Below are 23,241 nucleotides of genomic sequence, written 5' to 3' on the forward strand. Positions count from 1 at the left end.
AAAGTATATTAAATGTAAACATCAAATCAATTACATGACTTAAAGGGATAGTTCACCCAAAAATAAAAAATCTGTCATCATTTACTCACTCTCATGTTGTTATAAACCTGTATAAATGTCTTTGTTCTGATGAACACAAAGGAAGATATTTTGAGAAATGTATGTAACCAAACCGTTTGTGGACACCATTCATTTCCATAGTTAAATTTTTTCTACTATGGAAGTCAATGGGGTCCACGAATAGTTTGGATACAAACATTTCTCAAAATATCTTCCTTTGTGTTCATCAGAACAAAGAAATGTATGTGGGTTTGTAAAAACATGAGGGTGAGTAAATGATGACAGAATTTTCATTTTTGGGTGAACTATCCCTTTAATGAATTTTGTATAAACACAGCTCATACCTTGGAGACGGTATCACAGAACATTTTAGTGGTTTTAAAACCTTGACTGTTTAAAACCTCGGTATACCTTGAAACCGGCCCATGCCTACTTGCATCTGTGGTTAAAGGGCACATGTGCATACCTGACCAGGTTAAAAGCAATCACTAATGTTGTCACTAAAGATCAAAACATTTTTGCCAAACCCCACACTTTTAAATGCAATCACATCAAAGATTACTTTTTGGGTCTATTGTAAGTATTTCCCTTGGTGGCTGTTTGGCCTAATAAAGTGTTTCCTAAATATGCGATACTAAAATGCATTTTCATAACGCAATAATCAAACAAGAGAATTCATGTAAAATTATGTTGCATTGCACACTGCCTGTGTGATTAAAATGCAATGCTCTAAAATAAGCAGAAACCACAGCAAGATCCAACATGAGAGCACACAAGCAGACCAGTTTTGTGCTTGCATGAGTGAATCCGGCCAGTGGAGGTCACTGTCTTTTAAGAAGAGTTGGAAATATTTTTATATATCATATATTAGCTCTGCCTCCTTTTCACTCTATCTCCTTCTGCATGCGGAAAAGCAAAACTTGCTAATATAAATGAAAAATGTCCAGATTTATATTCTGTATTAATTACAGCAGTGCTACGCAAGGCCCGGAATATACATCTTGAGCGAGGGCCTGCATTTCAGATATTAATTTTTCCATAAGGTTTCATAACCATTATGCACAACCACATCTGATCTGTCACGATTTCTGTGTTCCCAGCATGAGATCCTTTAATCTAATAATGATTTATACTGTAATAGTCTGGAAATAAAGTGACATCAATAATATAAAACAGTTCAATGTTCAGTATTAAGTCAATATGCATAAAGTCAATAATGAATTAGTAGAGTTTGTTATAGTAAAAAAAAAACTTTATTTCACAATTGTGTAAATTACATTATAGAAGGCCAAGAAGTGGTGTTATTAACTTGTGAATTAAAACGATCGGTTCACTTCTGAAACACTAAACAAATGGAATGGACACTTGGATGTCAGTTGGTTTTTTATGTTTGCATCACCCTTCTAGCTTGACTGAATCTAATACAGTTCTGGCCTCCTTGTATTCTTCTGTTTCAGCCAATTCCTCCTCTGTTTCCTGAAAAAAAGAAAAGTTTAAAGTCACTTACTGGACCCAATCTGGAGATATATGTTTATAAGACAATGAAATTGTCAGTAATGAAATACACTAGGGGCGTAAAAATCTATTGATGCATTGGCAATGAAACTCTCTATGCATTAATTACTTTCCGTACCTTTGTGTTAAAAGTGTGTTTAATAATTAATAAAATAATAATGCATGCAAGTAAATAATCCTACATATATGTAAGAACAAAACTAATGATCAAACTTATAATATGTAATATGCATGTAACTATTTAGTAAATAAGTATACACACTAAAAATGCCTGGGTTATTTTGACCCATAATGGGTAAATATTGGACAAAACACATGCTGGGTCAAAAATGACCCAATGTTGGGTTGTTACTATGCAACCATGGGGTAATAACCCAGCAGTTGGGTTAAAACATCCCAGCATTGGGTCATTTTTAACCCAGTAGGGTTGTTTTGTCCAATATTTACCCATTTTTAAAGTGCAATAAAATTGAGCACATATCAAATATTTACAATGGGGTTTTCAGTTTTATAATAGTATAAATGTACATTGTCATATAAAGGCCAATAAACAATTAATAAAACCCACTGCAGATAAGCAAGTTACAGACAGGTGTAAGGTTGAAAATTGCAAACATATTAGTAAAAAAATCCTTAAAGGGACAGTTCACCCAAAAATGAAATTTCCATCATCATTCACTCACGCTGAAGTTGTTCCAAACCTGTGAAAATGTCTTTGTTCTGCTTAAGATCTGGGGCACCATTGACTTTTATGGTATTTGTCTTACTATCAGGGTTCCCACACCTTAGTTAACTTCAAATTCAGGACCTTTCAAGGACTTTCCAGGTCCAATACCCTCACGACTAAATGTGGAGATTACATCGTGTTACCTTTAAAGATACATTGTTACAGTTTCCTTTCGAGGGAACTCGCACTGCGTCACTGCGGTGACACTTTGGGGACGCTTCCAGAAGTAAGTGCGTCTGAATGTGTATATTAAATTCAACCAAAGGTGATGCGTAACAACAAAGACAGGGTGACGCGGGAACCAGAAAGTATATCGCTATTTGAAATATTGCCATAGACGGCGTTACAGTAAGTATGGCAAGGGAGACGCAGCATCTCGTTCCCTTCTCAGTGAACAACAGTTACATACGTAACCCGAGACGTTTTCATGTGTCAAACACAACTTTGCAAAAAAGCATTTTGGTGTGAATCAACATTCGCATACAGAAGATATAATCATGTAAAGCGAACAGTTTAGCACGTGTGCTTAATTCAAGCACTTTCAATGACCTGTATCTATGTATGTTTATTTTCAAAAACTTTGCAGGGCCTTGAATTATTTCCCCCAGATTCACAAACTTTCACAGATTTCAAGGACCCGTGGGAACCCTGTGACTATGGAAGACAATGGTGCCCCAGATAGGCTGTGTTACAAACATCTTTCAAAATCTTCCTCTGTGTTCAGCAGAACAAAGAAATTGATACAGGTTTAAAACAACATACATTTTTTTGGTGAACTATCCCTTTGCAAAAAAAAATAAAAATGCAATAATGCAGCAGCATCTTGAAGCAATGTCAGTCAGCCATGTTGTCTAAATTGAATCATAAATTGTCCATAGTTATAAAACAAAAGTAGAGAATAAGATAAACAGAGTGATCCAAAACGTGTGTAAATGGGTTAACACATTTAGGGGTGTTATTCATTTTTATGACCGTAACACACAGTGATACTAACTACCTCACTTAGTGAACGTGTCAAATATTGCACCGACAAACAAACACACACAGGTAACAGTGTGAAAACGTAATGGAGGTCGGAGTGGAGTAGGTCGTATCAATGCTAATCGATCAACGCCGGTTTCTATGGAGGCCATTGCCGTGACAACGTTACTAATTAACTGAAAGGAGTGCAACACAGGACCGTGTATGTTTAAGAGCTCACTCCATTGGTGTAAAAACTATCAAGGGGAGCAATGTGCACCTGCATAATGCACAGGCCACCTTTTCGTTTCATTCAAAGGATGTTTAGTGTTAAATAACATGACCTCTGTAATCCACTCAATACTTCCTCTAAACGTCAGGTAACAGACGGGGAGGAAGCGAATGGGACACTGTCACTTTTACATATCTCACATGCTCTAACAAAAATGTACCAAAACCAATTTAAAATTCAATATGGAGGCACCTTATTTGATAAAGCATCTTACGCATATATGTTTGTGGTACATGGGGAAGTGTCATCATTTTGCATTAGTAGTTGTAATGGTTAAAGTGCCCGTATTATGAAAAACTCACTTTTTCTGGGTTTTGGGGTGTTCATTTGTGTCTCTGATGCTCCCACACGCATACAAACTTGGAAAAAAATCCATCCATGCTGTTTTGAGTGAGATACAGGTTTCTGAATGTCCTCTGCCTTGAGTCTCAGATTACGCCAGTTAAAACTCAGCTCCGTTGTGACGTAACAAAAAGTTTCGTCACATTCAGTTTGAATTTTCCCGCCCACCACCCCACTCGCAGGTCTCCACCCACCAGGTAGCTAGAGAGCATAGAGCAGTCACTTGAATGAGACCCTCTGTTCTGTTATCATGTCTCACGGAAATAACAGCGCTATTTGGATATTATGGATTATACTCCCACCTACTTTTAAAAACAAAGTTTTAACGCGTGGTTATTGGAACCCGGAGTAATCTTATATACAGTGTGTTACGACGCAAACAGTCCTCAGATTGTAGGCGATAAGACCTTCATGCGAAATCTGATGTAAACACCAGACTATGTATCTATATTTCACGGATTATAAGCATTTGTGGACAAAAATGGTCATTGGATGTATTTTATTGGACTTTCATGGATCATTCACACATCTGAAACAGACTGGATTCGATTCGCGATCGCGTTGTTTCATCACAAAAGGTAAGAAGTCACTTTATATTTTGCATGTTGTCATCTTCTGTCACAAAATACTACATTTATGATGCTAGAGCTAAAAGCTTTTTGCCAAACTAACCGAGACCGTACGCCCCGGCTTTTCTGACGAGGCGAGCCTCTTAATAACTTTACGGTCCGCATAGATATATACACGGTCCGGACCTCCCGCTAGCTTCTAGCAGTTAGCACGCGGTCCACAAGCAGTATACATCCCCCGCCGGGTCTTAATTTCTGTAATTTGCGAAAATAATGCGCTTGAAAATGTTTTATAATGGGAATATGTTAGCATTGTCCAGGGAAAACGAGTTTATTGTTGTGACTGCTAACGTAACATCACAATTTACTCTGGAATCATTGTGTGTCATGAGTTTCTTCTCCTGTAGTGTACTTATTAGTGATACTTTTCTGCATGATTTGTCTGTTGGCAACATAAACCGTTAATAATAATAATATATAAAATAATAACACAGTATGGTCTGTACTGCTCACGATACCACTGAGCATGCGCACGGGCACATGACGTTAGTAGTAGGGCGTGATCAAAGGAGCAGCAGCTCATAAATATGTAATGACTAGCTCAAAACGGCACAATCTGAACTGCCCTGAAACAGAGGCTACTAGAGATGGGTAACAATCTTTTCCTACAAGCTATTTCGAGCAAACAACTTTTAAAACATGCTTTATGGAACTCATACACCTATATAACTTGTGGAAAAGCAGTCATAAGATGGGCACTTTAAGAGGTCAACAAAAACAAATGTGTGCATGTGATATTCTCACCAATAGCTGCTGCAGATCAGCGTGGGCCGTAGCAAGACGACGGTGACAGTCGGGAACCATCATTCTCGCTTCTTGCAACACCTCCACCTGTGTAAAGCACACATAATATATGCATATATTTTATTAATGAGGATTTCTTAAAAAGTGTGAAAATCTTGTGTACCAAATCTCATGTCTTGTCTCGTCACACCCCTAGTATTTACTAGCGGCTTGTTTATAACAAAGCTTTACATATATAAATCCACATGAGAAGAGGAGGGAAATGCATAGAGTGATGTAAAAAGAGAGGGAGGAAAAAACGAGAGCGAGAGAGCATGGGCCACTACTCCTTGAGTAGCTCTAAATTAGCAGCATGTGTTGTTAATTACAAAACTCCTTCAAAGTTACATAATGTCATTAATTTTGCATCAGCACATTAAAACTCATTAAAAGTCTCAGCCTGATTTCACCCACAGCACTGCCACACTGAATCAGCCGGGTCTCCTTCACTATTAACAAAGCTATTTCTATTAAAAGACAGGACAAGCAACTTGTACCACCAGTCCAGAATATAAACTGATAAATAATCTGATGACTTTATTATAGAAAGTCCTACATGCACGGCTAGAAATCAACATTTTGAAAGCAACAAACGCATGGAAATTTGGACAGGCAAAGGAGCTGGTCACCAACTTAACATCACTCTTCTAAACAATTGGTCAACAATAATTACATTTATTTCCTATATTTCCAATACGCAAAAGCTAGAAAATCCTGCATCAGATTTTAGGGAACATTTAATACTTTCTGAACACTCAACATGGTCCCATCAGGGTCCTTTGTTGTTTTAAATGGGAGGTTTGTATATTTTTCTTACTTGTTTCTTGATTACATACTCGTCTCCTGCCTCTGCCTTCAGCCGCTCAATCTTCTCCTCCTGCTGCTTTGCCTCCTTTATGTAAAGCACCTCCTCCTTGGCCAAACTGAAAGAGAGGAGAAGAAGAATGACTATCTAGAAATTCAATACTTATTTGTCTGATCAATGTTGTCAGGAATTTATTGTCAGGCAGTCCAATAACCAGCCTACAGATCTTTACAAAATAATAAATATACCTCCACCGTAGGTCCCAAATCATCCAACAGTTTTACAGTTTTTATAAACGGGTTGTAAAAATGTTTGTAATTTTAAAGGAGGAAAAAAACATAAAATATGTCACAGTAATAAACATTAATTGGTTAACTCTTACTTTTGAAAATTAATACATTTAACAAAACATTACATTTTCAGTAAAACAATAATAAAATTGACAATTTAAGGTGTGAATTACCATATTCTCAAAAATCTCAATATTCAACGGGATTATGCATGCATTTTTACAGTAAAATATCATTAAAATGATGTTTTTGGGAGTTAAAAATACAAAAATTCACAGCAAAAAAGGTGAGTTTTCCTGCTAACAATACATTTCATTTAAATAATTTATTTCCATTAGTACATTACGGTACATTAGAGTGTTTTATGTTACATTTTGTATTGTTTAAACCATTACTTCCATGTCACGTGCATCATGATGTGTTGTCATATGGATGATTCTCGTGAAATTAGACTTATGAGGTGTCATGAAATATTTTGATAAAAAAAGTAAATGCTATCAAAATAAGAAGCATACAGTTACAAACATCTCTTCATGTACTATTTTGCACATGACTTTAAATTACATCATACAAACCAATTTTGTTGTTTTTTCCACATTTAAGGGGAAAATTCTCATTACCGCAACGTGTCCATGACTGGATTTGAGTTCTTTGACATGGAAATATTTATAATTAAAAAAATTTAAAAAATAAAAAGCTTCAGTGCATGTTATACTATAATCATTTACAGTAAAGAAACGTGTGGTGTTTGGTGATCATTGGTAAATGTAGAGACAATAATAAGGAATATAAATTAGTCCAAGACCAATTTTCTCATCATCCGCAACAATTTTCATTTTTCAATCATTGTTTAAGCCCTTGAGGAACTAACGTTTAAAAAAAAAAATTTGTTGGAAGGGACATAATTGACTGTGACGCTCAAGATGGCTACCAGGTAAGCAGTTCTTATTTTTCTCTCCAGATAAAAGTTGAAATTGTGTTTGTCATAGTACCTAGACAACTTTTTAGTTCTCATTACCGAAACATGAGTTTGTAAATGCATATATTTAATGTAATATGTTGCGGTAATGATAATTTTTGATGATGATAATCTAAAAACTTTTAATAATTCTATAGGAAATATTTTTTAAATCCTCTAAAAATAATGGTTATAGTAAGTTCAGACCTTAATCTTATATGTGTAAAAAAATAGCTTCAAGGGCTTTTTAAAAAATCTGATGCTGGACACCTTCTAAATCTGGATTTCGTGAGAATCACCCGTATATCAGTTAATGAAAAACACGTTTAAGAATCGTAAAGTATACCAAACTTGCTGTAAAAATACAGTTAATAACTGTGAAATATACAAAACTTTGCTGAAATTGAAAAAAAAAGCCCCTGAATTTTTCACAGGTTTGAACTGCAAAATTCCTTACATGCTTTCTGTATTTTTAAGTTTTCTGGCAACCATAGCTCCCAGTTTGTACCATAAAGGCAGCAGATATTTTTTACAGTGTAGTGTGTATATAAAGGTCTTTATAACATATGTACATTTTCTACAGCTATATTGACATGTACTGTTTGATTTGTGATTAAACAGAGCAGACAAATGTCAGTATGTAAATGGACTGAAAGGACTTTGAGCTAATGGTCAATTGGAATGAATGGGCTACAAAAGGCCTGGTATGAAATACACACTTTCACAATTTGATTAAATCATTATCATAGTTACATTTCACATTTGTGTTTTTAGAAAATCCTGTTACTGAGAAACATAACAAATTTATGTAAATACATTAGCTTCCATTGATGTTTGGTTTGATAGGATAGGACAATATTTGGCAGAGATAAAGCCATTTAAAATCTGGAATCTTAAAATTTTTTAAAAAATTGCCTTAAAAGTTGTCCAAATGAAGTCCTTAGCAACACATATTACTAATGATAAATACATTTTTGTATACATTTACAGTAGAAAATATCTTTATGGAACATGATCTTTACTTAATATCCTGGGGCCGGTTGCACCAGCTGTGCGTAAGTTACAACGTAGCTTAGTTACGACGTAAATAGGCACTAAGTTACAACTTACGCACTACTAAATGTTTTTGCGTTGCACCATTAAACTTAGTTTAAACGTAACAATACGTTGTAACTAAATATTTACGGAAGCCCCTGTCCATGAATAACGTTTGGAATAAGATGTCATCCAGATTATATAACATCGATGAGCTCGTATTAATTATGAAGAGCCGCAAATTCGTCAACCACTTTTCAAGAACTGTTTAATTTTCTGTGTATCCATCAATTAAAATAAGATTTAAAATTTCTTCCTGTTTATTTTCTCTTCCATGTGTGGGATATATATTTTCAATTAAGAGTGTAATGTTTTGAGTTCGATAACATATGCTTTAACGTCTTTTTTTAACTTTCAGTTTAGGCGAGACAAGAATGAGTTTGAAATTACGTACTGTTCAGACTATTTCCTGCTTGCCCATTATAAGGCTTGTGATTGGGTTAAGGAAAATAAACGTCATTCTATGCGACAACGCATTACTTTATGGAGAGCTTACGACCTACTAGCTACGTTCTTCCTTAAGAACAAGTGGTGCAACCGAATTAAGTAAAGAGTTAGTTATAAACTAGCTAGTAGTTACTAAGCCTCTAGTTTGGACTTTACGTCCCAGTTTAAGTAAGAACTTACGAACGACTGGTGCAACCCTACCCTGATGATTTTGGCATAACAGAGATTAATGCTGACCCATACAATGTATTATTGGCTATGCTACAAATATACCTGTGCAACTTATGACTGGGTTTTGTGGTACAGTTTCACATATAAACCAAATAGACTGCATAATGTTTATCATTAATGACAAATGACTGCAAGAAATTGTTGAATTTTATAAAGCACTTTACATGATTTTACCCAATAAGATAATAATACTAGTAGGGATGCACCGATAGGATTTTTTTTGGCCGATACCGATTTAAACAGACAACTTCTGGCCGATACCGATATTAAACACTTGTATACAATACTATACAGTTGGTCTATTAGCTAGTTTATTTCTGCATCAAATTATTTTTACCGAACATGGATTTTATCTAATTAACATTTAACTGACCAACCTAATAAGAGAGACACAAATTAAGCTAAAACAAATATAATAAGACAGCATGACAACTTTCAAATGTGGTTTTTGCTACAGCATTTATTTTATTAACAAAATTAACTAATTTTATTTTTTTTTTACATATAATGGATTTCTTTATGCAGTTAATTAATAAACAATCGGTATCGGCCTCTCTCGTACTATTGCCGATATGCCGATGGTTTCAAATTCATCAAAAATCAGCCGATAAATATCGGCGGCCGATACATCGGTGCATCACTAAATACTACCCAATTAGACCTAACTAACCATCAATTCTTAATCCTTAATAAATACTGTAATATAATCCTTAAACCATTTCCAAAAGGACAGCCTCTCACAAAACAGTACATACTTAAGCTTATCCAACCATATAAATATCAAGGAGTAGACAAACACTTTTTCACCCAGCATTCTCCCACTTTTTTTATCTTGTCCCTGATGATGTATCTACTGTCAGTCTAAGAAAAGCTGCATGCTTGTTAGCCACAGCGCTAAGCTGCATCAGCTACTTCCTGATCGCTACGCTAATCTGTCTTTTAACTCCATCTGTCTCTCTCTCTCTCTCTTTACACACTCACAAAGACACTGTACTGCCCCTTCTAGGATTAATTGATCATCAATTTAGTCCCTAATTTGGACCAAATCAGGTGGCAAATAGGCCACTTTTGCTTGATTGTTAGTGAAAACGCGGCGCGGGTACATTGATAAATTTTGATTATTTATCAATTATGGGCAAATGAACTAAATGCATTGAATAAATTCGGGGCCTGATTGCCGTAATGGAGTTTGAAAATATCACTATTGATAATGATTCAAGCTAATAGCCGTTTTCCGTCTGTGGCCTGCTCGCTTGTCGGCACGACATGGCGTCGCGAAATTCATTTTTCATAAAATCAGCCGCGTATGTGTATGTGTGTGTACGTTAGCGAGAAAGAAAGGGGCGAGAGCAGACACTTCTCCATTAATCAAACATTCTGCCAGCCCAGGCCACGTGCCGCAAGGTTCGCCTCCGACTGCGATGCTCTGTCATATTTTATGTCAATTACGCTGGTTTTAACAGGCTTCAATCACAACGCCCGTGTGCAATTCTGAACATATGCTCAAGGTAAGGCTTTCTCAAACGCACACAGAAAATCAGAGCATTGGATGATGGTGGGGAGGGTGGAATTAGGCAAGGGAGACACAGGCATGAAAATGTGCTGGGGAAGCCAGAGGGGGGTGACAGGGTGGTGGGCGAGGGGGCGAAGTGATCGGGTGTAGCATAATTCTAATAAAAGTGAGGGACAGGCTAATGAAAAAATGTCATGCTGATGTTAATTTTTGGTTTCGGCAGGGTGATGTGGATGTAGCTTATAGCAGGGGCGGAGCTGGGCGTCTGTAAATGGGGCTGCCAGGACCGCTTCCTTCAGCTTAATGGAAAAAGCATCTCTCTGGAAAACCGAGAACAGAATTAGACTCGACACACACATTCTCTCCTCTCTAATACTGTATTTTTGAGGCGCCAGGCCAGGGAGAGACCCGGTGACAAAAGCAAATTACGTCTGTCATTTTATTAAGTGCATCCGCTGAGCTAGGCCAGAAAACGCATGCTGGAATACATCACCGAAATAAAAGGAGGAAAAAGAACAGAGCAAGTGAAGAAAAGAAAGGATGTGGAGAACCAGAACAACACCACTGAGATGATAACGTGTGTCCTAACTTCCATGAGTTTTAAAGAGATGGGAGGAATTAAACATGGCTACTAGCTTCACGGGTACTTCAACTTCCCAAAGAGGAACCAGAAGTGTCTGATACTGGGTCTTCAGATTTACAAAAATACAAAACCTATACAGGTCGAGATTCAGCACAAATAAAGCTGCATTGCAGAAAGTGCAGTCAGTTGTTAAGTAAAGTGAGAACTTTCTAGTTGGATTTGGTAAAAACCAAGATAAAGAGAAAAATGTTTGTGCAGCGAAACATCATGACACATAATATAGGAATACTTGCCTATATGTGCCTAAAGTACTGATGCAAACCAAATTTTAAATAGATTTTACACGCAAGTAGGGATGGGACAATAACCGGTTTCACGATTAACCATGATAAAATTTCCTGACGGTTAGGATTATCGTTTAAAATGTAGTTATCATAACAACCGTGTTTGATTACCGTGATTTTGAAAACTCACTGTAAATCCTGTCCAGGCAGAATCAGCTTGACGCAGGCGCGCGCATGCAACATTGGAAGGCAGTAACAGGTGCACTGTGTTTTAATGCGTTGCTTATGTGTGCATGATGTTCTTATTAAAGGTACTGTTCATTAAAACAGGTTCATACATCTCAGGGCTCCATTTTAATGTCCATTTAATGCAGGGGTGTCCAATACGACCAGTCGATCGCAAATGCAATGCCGGTAGATCGCACATAAGTTAATAACTATATGCTGCTCCACACCTCCATGAGCTTCGGAAAACAAAGCGCCAAATTGGCATTATGGTCTTAGAAACAAGTCTTTTTGAGTTGCTGCGTATTTCTTCTCAAGTGTGTTTTTATAAATCTTATGCCAGCCCGCTGCAGCGGAGTCGTCTAACTTCCGAAATTTGGATGCACATTCTTGCCTTCATGCAGAAGTTGATCCACACGCACGGTGTATGTGCGCGTGATCGATCGACCGACCGAACGAGAGAGAAAGATGCTTCTGATAATGTTGTCATTTTCTAGTTTATTACCGCAACTCTGCTATTCCGCTATAAGGAGTACTCGGCATGTAATCAAGGATTTTTTTAACTCTTCAAAAAGAATAGAGTAATGGTGACAGCCCTAAATTCAACGTAGAGATAGTCCTCCTTACACACATTTAAAGTTTTATTAAAAATGTAACAGTGTTTTGTTAAAAATGTTTATAGCAGGTAGGTCTTGTCGGCTTTATCATTTTAAAAGTAGATTGCCACACAAAAAAAGCTGGACACCCCTGATTTAATGTTTATGCTTAAAGGGACACAAGGCAGCATTTTTATGTTAATAAATCATCTTCGTAAGTCGGTATATGGTTAAATGACTCATTACATGACGAATGAAGACTCTCTCGCCCGCCCCTACCGTCTGTAGGAAGAATACCCCACTTGCAAGTTCGCTGTATCCGACCCGGTGTCCTTCAGTCTCGTATAGTCTTAGATATAGAACGCATTTACTCCCAGACACTAGGGGGAGCTAGTAGAGAAATAATACTCAGACTTGCCTTGTGTGCCTTTAAAGGGGACAGAGAATGAAAAACCATTTTTACCTTGTCTTTGTTGAATAATGGTAGTCGAACATACAAAAAGTGCTAGACATGCTAAACATCTCAGTCTCATAGAAATTCCTCTTTTAGAAATGTCAGCCAGAAAACGGCCCAATCTGAAAAACTGATGCTGATTACATCACAGGCATCTCACTGCCTCTCCACTTTAAAATAATTGGCTACATTTTTTGAGTGTCAGCAAAGTCAGCCAATCAGTAATGAGATTGCAAGTTAAGCCAGTAGGGGAGCCAAATATGTGCAAAACCACTTGTTTAAAATCCCCCACCCTAATAGAGCTATCTGAGAGAGGTTTTTAGGAAGCTTCTAAGGCATTACAGACCCAAACAAAAAAATTTTTGTCTACATGTCACATTACAGAACAAGGATAAATACTCCGTTCAATCATTCTATGTCACCTTTAAAAAAGCTGCTAATTGTATTTGTTGTTTGCTGATTTTCAAAAATAAAACTTGTTAAAATGTTTTCAGTGTTTGTAGCAGTTCTTTTTGAACATTTCCATCTCAATTTAAGAAAACCATGATAATATTGATAACCGTGATAACTTTGGTCACTATAATCATGATATGAAATTTTCTAACCGTCCCATCCCTACACACAAGTGCACTTTTGTTCGCATAAACATCAAATAAATATCATTAACATTAATCATGGCACATTTGGAGTTGTGACTTTAGAAAGTGAAGCACTGTCATCACAAACACATGTGAATGAATGTGTTTGTCTCCTGTTATTGCTTCTATTGATTGATGCTGGACAGGGGTTTGAGCCATGACACTGGCACGCTTAAACGGTACTTAAAAAATCATAAGGTAATACTAACCTTCGGACATTTTCATTGCGGTTAACCATTATAGAGGTAAATCTAGAGGTGCATCTAGCTTATACCATACTAAACATTAAAGGTCATAATAAAATGCATTATGTGCATTCATTGTACAATAACTAGCAAATTTTAATTTTTTATAAATAACCTCTATAAATAACTTTAAACTGGTAAATATTTACATCATATTGACCATTTTAAAAAGACAATATTATAAAATAGAATGCTAGCAATTATTAAAACAGCTTAGTATTACATAACACACAAATTCTCATATCAAAACCTATACTATGTATAACACTTCAGCCTTGGCAAAGAACACTACGGAGATTCTGGAAAGGCAACATTTGGCATCAAAGATCTTGACGACATCATGGGGCAGTTCAGTAACCCTTGAGGCAGTTTGAAAACTGCTTGAATTGAAGGTGATAATTAGCTGACATTAACAGAACCCACAACCACACGCACAAGGTCCAAAACTTAATCCTATGAAACGCTGACCCATCACCTTCTGATAACTCCCAAATCAGAGAGCTGAAAGGACAGCTGTCAATCGTGGTGTGGATATGCAAATCACAACCAGGGATTAGGAAACTAAGTAAACGGGGTATTGTATTCATCGCATAAGATTAACACTCATCTACTGAGGTCACACAGTTTCTTTTAAAAGATTAAACCATTCATCCAAATATTATAACTACAGCATGCAGATTATTTCTTTTAAAGTTATTTAGAAAGTCATTAAATTCACAATTTAAATTTAAAAAAAATGTATTACGTGCACAGATCGGCTATGATACATGGATGTGTAAGCAGGAAAAGTACCCACAGATTCCAATATTCTCTGATCGGATTCAGGCCTCATTCGTATGTGGAAATAAATCGGATATGAATCGGATACATGCATTTGCATCGGTTATGATTGGATATTGCAATTGGCAAATGCTGTCAACTCGGGTGAATACCACCCGCGATCACATGACTATTCTTAGCAGTGCAATGGAGAACATTAGTGGAGCAAAACTGAAGTTTCTTGTATAGTTACAGAAATAAAGCCGTTTTATCCTGTATTCAAATATTGTAATTTCATCTGTGTCCTTGCATAAATTTGTGACACTTTACTTTCTCTGTGGTTTAAGTTGTTGCAGGTCAGTATGTCTACCTTGAATTGTTTTGCCAAGTGTTAAAGGAGTAGTCCACTTTAAAGATGGGATCCATTGACTTTTTATAGTAGGAAAAAAATACTATGGTAAGTCAATGGGCCCCATCTATAGAGTGGACTACTCCTTTAAGTGTAAATGCAGATATCGGATACGAGTCGCTTTAAAGTTGACGTAAGCGGGACATCAAAAATTGGTTATAATCAACAAATTAGAATTGGGCATCGAGGTCTGCAGTGTAAATCCAGCCTTTAAAGAAATGATTCATCAGAAATTAAAATCTGAATCTGAAATTGATGATATTGTTGTAACAACCAGCATTTGAAACTATATGAAGATTGGCACAGCAGTTTTAGCAAAAGAAATCCGGTAATGGTATTTCATACACACACCAAAAGCAAAAAGGTATTGATTATCTAAAAAAAAAAACATATTTGATGCCATATAAACTTCTCAAAACAATCTAAAAATAAAAAAATCCACTGGGAAACAAACAAACTGGCTTTGGACTGTTTGCACACACAAGTCAAGTATTAACCTATAAATTACGTATAGACATACACACTGGCACTTGAGCGAAACAAATCTGTGTAAATTGTTTATAAATCCATTACGCACAAAGTTCAACTGAATAGTATACAACTATTTAAACAATAAGGATTTAACAAACAATTTGGACAGTAATCCAATCTGCCCGTGTTTCACGAATCCTGACAGAGAGCAGACGAAAGAATTAACTTTTATTGAGTTATAGTAAGAGAAAACATACAAACAGGGTCAAAACGAGTAAACCATGTGACCATCAACCAGCCCAAATGGGCCTGACAAATGAAGAAATGCAATTCAGCTATACGGCGTTCAAAGGTGGACAAAATCAATTATCTGACCTGGAGCTGAGAAGCCTCATTCTGAGTGAACCTTACAGGCCTGTGCTCATGGGGAGAGAAGCACCAAGACAAATCTATACAACCTGAAGACTCATCTGAAAGAAAACAAAGCAACTCGTACAGCTCTAATCGATACAGGGGCCAGACTGTCCACATAAAGAGCAATAACAGATGGGAAATCCAGAGGAAACGTGTCTGAGAGATATGAACAATGTGTCTGCCATCCCTTGGCCTGACAGTGGGAATAAACAATCAAAAAAACATCAGATGACACTAAAGGTGCCAATGGAATAAGCATAAATAAATTCAGACACCAAGATCACACTGGTCCCACATGTGAGCATCAGCCGAGTTTGACAGGCTGAACATTTGGTTCTTTTCGTAGTGAGGTTCATTACAATGTTGTCTCCCGTGTTGGCACGGTGCGCGGCTTGTTTCCTAACCCTCTCTCGTTCTCATCCCCACTGAGAATCATTCCCTCACTTCCATTACCAGCCCTATCAAACAGGCCCATCTCAATCACAACCTCATATGGTCAATCAATGCAAACAGCAGTCAGGTGGGGATTGGAGGGGAGAGAAGAGAAAGGGAGGGTATGGAGGATGTGCCACAAACAGAGACACCCGCAGAAAACAAATGACCAACTTTTATACGGGTCTAACATTTATTAGGCGATTCTGGCCATTTAGACGTCCTGCTTGTTACCTGTGTAAACAGAAGGCCAATATCAATGAGATCACATGTCTGCAAAATGTGAAAATGATTTGGTTCAAAACTAAAACCACAGTGATATTGTATATAGCTCATGAGCAAATGCAATGTACACAATAATGGCACTAACGTTATTTAATTTCTCTAAACAACTCGTATTGTACCAGTGTGACACAGGCCATAAACTTCATTAAAACAAAAAAAAAATGATTACAGATATTCAGGTTTAAACTAAACACATTGATTGTCTCTGTTATAATGCATCTAGATGGAGTAAGTTAGTAAACAGAAAGCTGAACATGACACAAAGAAAATGCGACAGCGTGCCCAAAGCACCGGACTAAATTTACAGCATACGCCGGATAAGGACGCACACTCGCGGCGTGTGCTCGCAGAGAGGCGCGGTGAATACGAGGCCCTTCCCGGCTCACTTTAGCACAGTGCAGAAATGTTATGCAGTCAATCTTACCGTTTAACCACACCGGTCTTAATTTTTATTTGTCGTATTCTTGGATCCGCCATTGCTCGTGTCGTCTGAAATAGTGCAAAACGAAAAATAGATAAATAAATGTGTATTAGGAACGAGCAGCCGAGGTTTGCCTGTTAGCACAAGCAGCAAGTCATCAACGCTGCAGAAACTAAGCGCATGCGCAGAAGGATCAGCTCTTACAGCGCAGTTCAAAAACCAACCTGAAATCATCTGTAAGTGACTACACAAACAGATTAAAAAAACGCCAATTTGTTAACATTTTACGTTTAATACACATTTTCATCACAGTGTGGACTTTCTATTTGAACATCTAATAATATTATTTATTTGGACATTATTTATCAAGTAATTTATTCGTGTATGTGATTAAGTTTTAAAAACATTTAGCTACTTTTTGCAAGTTGTAGACTATAAGCTTTCTTTTATTAATGTATTATTATTATTATTATTATTTATATTGTTAGTTTTTATTACAGTTATTATTATATCGTAGTTAGTTACAGTTTTCAGAACTATTAATTATTACCATAAATTACATGCATGAATATAGTATACTTTGCGTAGCTATATAAATTCCACATACATATAGGCTAATTGTTAATAATTATATTTATTTGATCTAAAATTAATAGATTTTATTTAATCAGCATTTAAGGAATTGGAAAATACTGCAGTAGCCTACGTGGTCAACACATTTTTTGGGGCACGTTGCGACTGCGCTCGTGCTGTCGACTTCACTGTGTTGGGCTTTATATGATCTACTCCTCACAGCCACTGAAAGCATAGTGGACATCATAGACACCTCGATTGCCGGAGGTAATGTTTTAGACTAGAGCAGGTAAAGTGAGATATGTCACACATGTCAGGAGTTGTCAAACTGCAGACAACGCGCCGGGAATGATGAATGTCATCACTACCGGAGCCCACGAGCAGAGATACCCGTCCTCCGTCACCCTGGTAACCTAGAAAGACTGCACGCGAAGCAGTACTGTCCGGTGGAAGATTGAGACGCGCGTGATTCATGATCATATCTCTAAATCGACTCATTTGTGGTTATTGATCATAAAAAAGGGTCAGGTGTAGCAAAGGGGAGCGTGTCATCGGGGTAAAGCGTCCTTCCACTGGACTCCAGTCCATTAGAAACCATAAGAACCACATCTTTAGGAAACACACTTTTAAATAGGCCAAAGTATTTATAATCAAGGAAGCATACTGTACTACACCTTTAGTAGGCTACTCTTACAGGCCTTCTATTTATTTCTATTTAGAGCTATTTATCTCTAATTAAATGCAAATAACTATACTGCTCCCATTTATGTGATCTATCACTGTAAAAAAATGCAGCATTTTTGTAAAATCAACATATTTTTAAAAATTAAGTTAAACAGCTTCAACTAGTTTTTATATGTTATTTCAACTATTCAAAAGTCAAAACTTAAAATAGTAGGTTGAATTGACTTGCAAAACCTTAAAAGGAAATTAGGGCATTTAGTGCATCTAAAATATGCACACTGTAAAAAATTATACAAATGGTGATTCCTGGTAATATCTAAATGTTTAACTTTAAGTTAAGAAATATATAGCTATATTACATAACTGAATTATCTTATAGGCTATACAGCAACTAGAAATAACTTCGTGCATGACTTTCTACAATAAATGAGCCAAAAATCTAACATCACATTGACTGGAACAGATCCAGTGTAGATAAATATTAGGGTAAAATGGCTTTGACCAGAGTAAAATGGTGAATTAACAGTCCCATACTGACAAGTTCCACAAAGGGCCCCTTGAAATTGAGCCATAGACTAACCATAGCCATTGATACAGTTTACTGCAATAATCATTTAACTCTGATTCCAGCTTTTACGCCATTCATTAACAAATTAGCGTGTTTAATGAGAGACTAAAGCACTGGGCTTAAATTCCCAGTATTTTATGTTTGCTTGCATCGCTTGGACACTTTTACAGGAGACCAGATGAAAATAATTGCGGGCTTATTAGATGATTTCACTTTAATGAAATAAATAAATAAAATAAACCGTCATTAACTCCGGTTCCAGGAGGTTAGAAGGAGAGAAAAAATACTTATTCATTCTCGCCGCTACCGGAACGACCTAATGATGTAGGATTTCAAATTTGTCACGCGTTAATGCGATTCATTATATCCAAAAGTGACTTCAAAAAGCCTCGATATTACCTTGTCTAATACATTTTTCTTCCCTGCCGACACACTGATAAGGGGGCACCCGTGCTCAGGTCTGAGATGACAGCCGCTATTACCGAGGAGGCGCACATTCCTAAAAGTGGACCGCGCGGTTCTTCTTTTAAAATAGCCTATACACACAAAAAAAAATCGCTCGTTTCTCTTTCTTTACCACTCTCCCTTTCTCTCACCCTCTTTGTCTGACTCGTTGATTATTGGTATTTTCCTAGTTTTCCAAACTAATAAGTGGCACTATCAAGCATTTGGAAGCGCCTAGAGACCCTCAGACAAGCTGCTGGGCTTAATTGATATTGAGCGAGTCGCGGGTAGGCTGAACGGGGCCACTGCTGGCTAATTTGCAGTTTAATCAGCGTCAGTAATGAGTGCGGCTGATTAGCGCTGCCTGGAAATAAAAGAGAGTTACAAGGAACGTCTGTCAGAGTCCGGTGATAATTCAGGAGTAATTGTGGTGATTAGAGCAAACTGGATGACTTTGGAGTTTTCAGAAAGCAACGTGCGCGCGTATGGGTGTGAACTGCACTTGCTTTCGACAAAGACCCCCTTCCTAATATTCAATTAAACATTTATTAATGTAAATCACTGTTCAGAAGCACGGACACAATGCCTGTCATGCCAGACAGTATTTGATCACATAAACCCAATACTGGCTAATTCATTTGCTCTTCGTTCATTCGTATCCCTTTCCTCTAGTTGAATGTAAATGAGATCCATTAGGCGTTTATTTACCCAGTGTCTAATAAACAAAAGGCATTATAAATGACATGTAAGTATACAGAGTAAATTCAGGTAATTTCAGACACCTTTGACTTCATACAATTCACGTGAATTCGCCATATATAAGCTAATTTCGAATAGCTATTCTAAATTATAGAATAAAGTGATATTTTATTATTTCATAGTGCTGAGCAAAGATTAATCGCGATTAATCTATAGTAATATATATATGTGTGTGTAATCAATATGTATATTTAAACACACACATACATACATTTCAGAATATATATATATATATATATATATATATATATATATATATATATATATATATATATATATATATATATATATATCAATTTTTATTGTTTATATATAATAAAGAATATATAAATAAATAAATATACACATATTAATGTTTCTTAAACACATACATGAATGTGTATGTATTTATATATAGCCTAGTAATTACATACAGCACACACTATATTATACCTTAAAAAAAATTATTTATTGTATGCTATTAATCACGATTATTATTTGCTCAGCACTATAACTATACATAACATTTTATTCAATTCTATGATATGTGGTCTATAATAGGCTATACAGCAACCCATGAGGCCTACTGTTTCTAAACCTTACACTCCAAAAAATTTGCTGTAATTATGCAGCTGGTTGCCAGTAACTTACTGTAGAAGATAAAGACTTAATGTTTAATGTTCATTTAATTTTGAACAAACTGTTGCCAGTTAATAACACAAATTTAAAATCTACAGTTAGTTACTGGCAACCAGCTGCCAGTAATCCTGTAATTTCTACAGAATTGTTTTTATTTTTTTTTTACAGTGTACCATAGTACTACATACTACAGTTTTTTCAGTAAACTATACATATATTGGCATAAAATACATTACCAAAACGTAATTATGACAATATAGGTCTACTACAATTCACTGTACTTTACCCTGTAAGAAATATTAAAGCACACTACAGTATTTTTTCATGTGCATGCTCATAGGAAGGTTTGTTTCATTTTTCTTAATTAGTATTATTTTTATTTTACTGGTAGGCTACAAAAAAAATACAAAAGAATATTCGAACGATACAGTTATTTTTGATACTGGAAACACGACAGACACGAGAATTTTCTTTTATATTGGTGTGTGCGCGTGCGTGCCCCGCAAATTGCTACAAAAAACGAGTCTGAATCTTAGGGGCCTTATTATGAAACAAAGCTGCTAATTTCTTTTTTTAAAGGATCGTCGATGGCCTGCATGGTAAGTGCGAATGGTATGTATTTCTTGAGACGTGCCTGGTTACCCCTTCGGAATAGCAAATGTAAAATTAGTGAGAATGTGTGTATGAACGCTGTCGGTCAATTAGCGCTCGCGAGGCGGGCAGGGGGTGAAAGATTCGCCGGCACCTGCTGCCATTCATCCCGGGCTTTCGCTCTCGCGCTCTCTCCCTCTCTCTCCACTTCAAAAGGAATAAAGTTGGAAATATGACAGATACATAACAGACATTTCTAATATCGACCTGCCATCTTCTCAATTCCACCCAGACCGGGCGTACTGCAGAACAACCCGGTGCACAATGTGAATTTAGGTTTACATCTGTTTCAGCATGGGAAGAGAACGTGCCAGCTTAAGTTAGAGAGAGTCAATAAAGAAATATCCCCGTAAAATGTTTTGCCTATACCACACTAACCTTATAAATAAAAATATTATTCCTAGATTTCTGAGGCGTACGGTTTCCCCACTGCGCCCGTGGCTGTAGTGGGCTATACACTGCGCATGCATAGGGCTGTGCATGTCAGGGCATTGCGATTTGGTTCATTGTTTTACTTAATAAACCCGACTGAAATGCTGGTATATACCACGTTTTTATTCTTATTGTCCCGTATGACCCTAAGTCATTCATGCCTGCCTGTGTAAGCTTACTGTCGGGTGGATCGATAATCCTCTCGAGGGTTATCCATACGTGCTATTCTAATGTCAGAGAGCAGGCCCCAATTGATAATGATAAATATTTTGCCGGAAGATTAGGTGAAGGGAGCGTGTCGTGCACGAGCTCCATATTCTAGCCTCGGTAACCTCTGGCTCTGCACGCTGGATCGCGGCTCATCCATCCGGGTGTCAATGGCTGTCTTGTTGAGAGCATCAGTGAGTAAACACGGCGGACGGGGACAGCTCACGAGCTCTCGACAGAGACCCCCAACGGACACCCCCACCACCTTCCTCCCCCCCATCTCCCATCCTGCTGTTCCCACTTTGTCCCCCATCAATCACCGCCATTGTGTCCTGGATGTTAGATAGAGTCACTTAATATCCTCTTCTTCATCTGTGCGCTCCGCCAGCACATGACGCGCCTGTGAGATCCGAAGGACGGTGTGTACGGATGGGGGACGGGGACCAACGAGGGACTGTCCGGAATGGTACCCTAATACTGTATGCGTTAGAAAAAAATGACATCAACGAAAACAGAAGGCTGTCAATGTCCTGGAGAAGATAAGAACAAAAGTCTGTAATCCCAAATGCGTAAATGTAAAAAACTTATTTGGTTTAGTTCACTGCACAATATAGGGTTTTTGAGTTGGTTCTTTAAAGTACATATATATGTTCCTGTTGTTCTTAGTTTTTTTTAAAGCACAGATGATGTTTGTCTAGAAACGTTTTGTCTAATTTAAATTAGTTTAAGGTTAATTTAAATGAAGTTTAGGTTAAGTGAAACCTTAGTTTGAAGACCCCAAAAGATTTTACCCATAAGGCCTATAATTTATGTACGATTTCAAAACACATGCATGGCACTGAAATGTAGGCCTGTAAAACGTCATTAAGCAAGAAAATTAGCAAGGTAAATGCATTAATTTATGGGTTAATAGGCAGAAATTAGTTTTAAATTGTCTTATATTTCTCCTTTTATTTTTTCGAGGAAACCATGTAGTCGTCTCAATTTACAGTTATAGAAAAATACCAAAATATATGTAAATAAAGAAATGATTCGGCAATGTGTGCAGGATTGCAGTGCAGCCTTGACCCGAATGAGGTTCCCTGCTGCGCCTCAATATTGACTCTTACAATTAGCGTCAATATCAGAGCCATTAGTGACCATATTATTGTGGGATTGAAATTAAAGTGAATTCATAATGACTACAGCAAACAGCACGACACGGTTACAGGGCGGAGCGGTTTGAAAAATAGCCCTTTCATTTCATAAAGCCTTCTTAACAAATAATAAATTGACCTCTTAATAAATGGTGCAATGTTCAAACCTTGAGCAGCCGCTTAACTAATTAGGATTAAATTCCAGTATATTAGAAGTCGCTAATTTGTCAATTAAAAATACTTAGCGACCATGGCATTGAATTAAACATTAGACATATCTGAAGACCTCCCAATCTAATGTAACCC

The 23,241-nt window shown here is 36.9% G+C and overlaps 1 protein-coding gene across 1 annotated transcript; it reads right to left on the minus strand.

The window, feature by feature from the left end:
* Positions 1-1,302: 1,302 nt before the first annotated feature.
* tbca (tubulin cofactor a) lies at positions 1,303-17,053 on the minus strand. Its single transcript, XM_065243911.2, has 4 exons — positions 16,867-17,053; positions 6,126-6,231; positions 5,270-5,356; positions 1,303-1,536 (listed from the first exon to the last, which is right to left on the minus strand). Exons 1-4 carry the CDS (start codon positions 16,917-16,919, stop codon positions 1,456-1,458), a joined length of 327 nt encoding a protein of 108 aa, XP_065099983.1. The 5' UTR covers positions 16,920-17,053; the 3' UTR covers positions 1,303-1,455.
* Positions 17,054-23,241: the final 6,188 nt, after the last annotated feature.

Source organism: Paramisgurnus dabryanus, chromosome 18, assembly GCF_030506205.2.
Source record: "Paramisgurnus dabryanus chromosome 18, PD_genome_1.1, whole genome shotgun sequence".
Taxonomy (NCBI): Eukaryota; Metazoa; Chordata; class Actinopteri; order Cypriniformes; family Cobitidae; genus Paramisgurnus; species Paramisgurnus dabryanus.

Excerpts from the sequence above, each read along its gene's own strand:
- tbca (XM_065243911.2), bottom strand. The coding sequence starts at position 16,919 with ATGGCGGATCCAAGAATACGACAAATAAAAATTAAGACCGGTGTGGTT. Across the intron at positions 5,357-6,125 it reads AGTATGTAATCAAGAAACAA|GTGGAGGTGTTGCAAGAAGC; the intron begins GTAAGAAAAATA and ends TGCTTTACACAG. Across the intron at positions 1,537-5,269 it reads CTGATCTGCAGCAGCTATTG|GAAACAGAGGAGGAATTGGC; the intron begins GTGAGAATATCA and ends TCTTTTTTTCAG.